Source organism: Orycteropus afer, unplaced genomic scaffold (assembly GCF_000298275.1).
Source record: "Orycteropus afer afer isolate SDZICR_OR568_19922 unplaced genomic scaffold, OryAfe1.0 scaffold00857, whole genome shotgun sequence".
Lineage (NCBI taxonomy): Eukaryota > Metazoa > Chordata > Mammalia > Tubulidentata > Orycteropodidae > Orycteropus > Orycteropus afer.
In genome coordinates, this window is record NW_006922444.1 from 410,114 (window position 1) to 411,823 (window position 1,710).

At 40.8% G+C, this 1,710-nt stretch overlaps 1 protein-coding gene across 1 annotated transcript in view; it reads left to right on the top strand.

Moving 5' to 3' along the window:
• Positions 1–245, top strand: part of LOC103212150 (olfactory receptor 4B1-like) — a 30,233-nt gene extending 29,988 nt beyond the window's left edge. The window contains 1 exon segment of the mRNA XM_042783312.1: positions 3–245. Within this exon segment, the coding sequence (XP_042639246.1) occupies positions 3–245 (243 nt within the window).
• Positions 246–1,710: the final 1,465 nt, after the last annotated feature.

Consider the following 1,710-nt stretch of genomic DNA (forward strand, 5'->3'; position numbering starts at 1 on the left):
AGGGGCGGTGGAAGGCCCTCTCCACCTGTGGGTCCCATATTACTGTGGTGATCTTGTTCTTTGGACCCTGCATCTTCATCTATCTGAGGCCTTCTGCCACTCTGGCTGCAGACAAGATGGTGGCTGTGTTCTACACAGTGATCACCCCTCTCCTCAACCCTGTCATCTACTCCCTGAGAAATGCTGAAATGAAGAAGGCCATGAAGAAGTTGTGGATGAGGACAATGAAACTGGATGAGAAATAGAGATTAAGTATTGGCTTCTTGGGTTTGGAATGATGCTGCGTCCAAATGGAAAACTTGGGAAAGGGAGAATGGGTTGAGAGAAATAAGTGCATAGCACTTGTTCTAGGGTTCTAGTTCTAGGGTTACTCTAGGTCTATCTCAAAAAACTTCATTTTAATCACTTACAAAATATATTTTCTTATGGATGTACTGTAACATAACTATTCATTTTTCTGTTGTTAGATGTTTATGTAGTTTCTAATTTTTTAATACTATAAATAACACTATGGTAATATTCTTTAGTGGAAATCTTTAACTATACTTTTGGTTTTCTTTCAGTCTCACTTCTTATAGTGAGTTTAGTGTGTTAAAGATTTTGATAGATAGGGTTAAGTTGATTCCCAGAAAGGTTGGGACAATTCACTTTTCCTGTCAGAGTGCTCTTGACAGAAGGGAATACTGTCACCAAGCTCTCTCTCTCTCTCTTTCTCTTTTTAATGAGAAATAGAATATTTACATAGTCAAAGTATCTTCTCCCCCAACCCAACCAGACCAGTTGCTATCCAGTTGATCCCCACTCACAGCAATCACATATGTGTGGAGTGTAACTCATGGCAATCATGTGTGTTGTGGAGTATAACTAGCTCCATAGGGTTTTTAAGGCTGCGATCTTTCAGAAGCAAGTCACCAGCCTTTTCTTCTGAGGCATTTCTGGGTGAGTTCAAACCACCAACCTTTTAGTTAACAGTCGATCAATTAACTTTTGGTGTGCCTAGGGACTCCATCGTACCTCCCCACAAGGAAGAACTGAAATTTTACCCTCGAGGAAACTGGAAGACACAACTTTCAACAGTTGATCAAAGTTGTAAAGGGACACTAAATACCTCCTAATATAATGTGCCTAGGGACTCCATCGTACCTTCCCACAAGGTAGAACTGAAATTTTACAGTCGAGGAAACTGGAAGACACAACTTTCAACAGTTGATCACAGTTGTAAAGGGACACTAAATACCTCCTAATACAATGTACTGGAGAAGCACATATGATGTCTGTGGTATTCCTGCCCAAAATACATAACCTGAGTCTAATCTATAAAACATCAGGCAAACCCCAGTAGAAGGACATTTTACAAAATTACTGGTCTATAAGCCCGTCTACTAACTGAAAGGTTGGCTTTTTGAACCCCCTAGAGGTACCTCATAAAAAGGCTTGGTGATGTACTTCTAGATGATCACAGCCATCGAAAACCCTATGAATTGTTTTACTCTGAAACTAATGGGGTTGTCCTGAGTTGGAATCTCTTTGACCAGCAATTGGCTTGGTTTTCTTTCACTCTTGAAAAATGTCAAGGTCATGAAGGACAAAGAAAGATTGAAAGACTATTCTGGATCACTTGACTGCTAACCAGAAGGCTGGCAGTTCAAACGCACCAGCCACTCCTCGGAAGGAAGATGGGGCAATCTACTTCTGTAGTGATACTGCCTC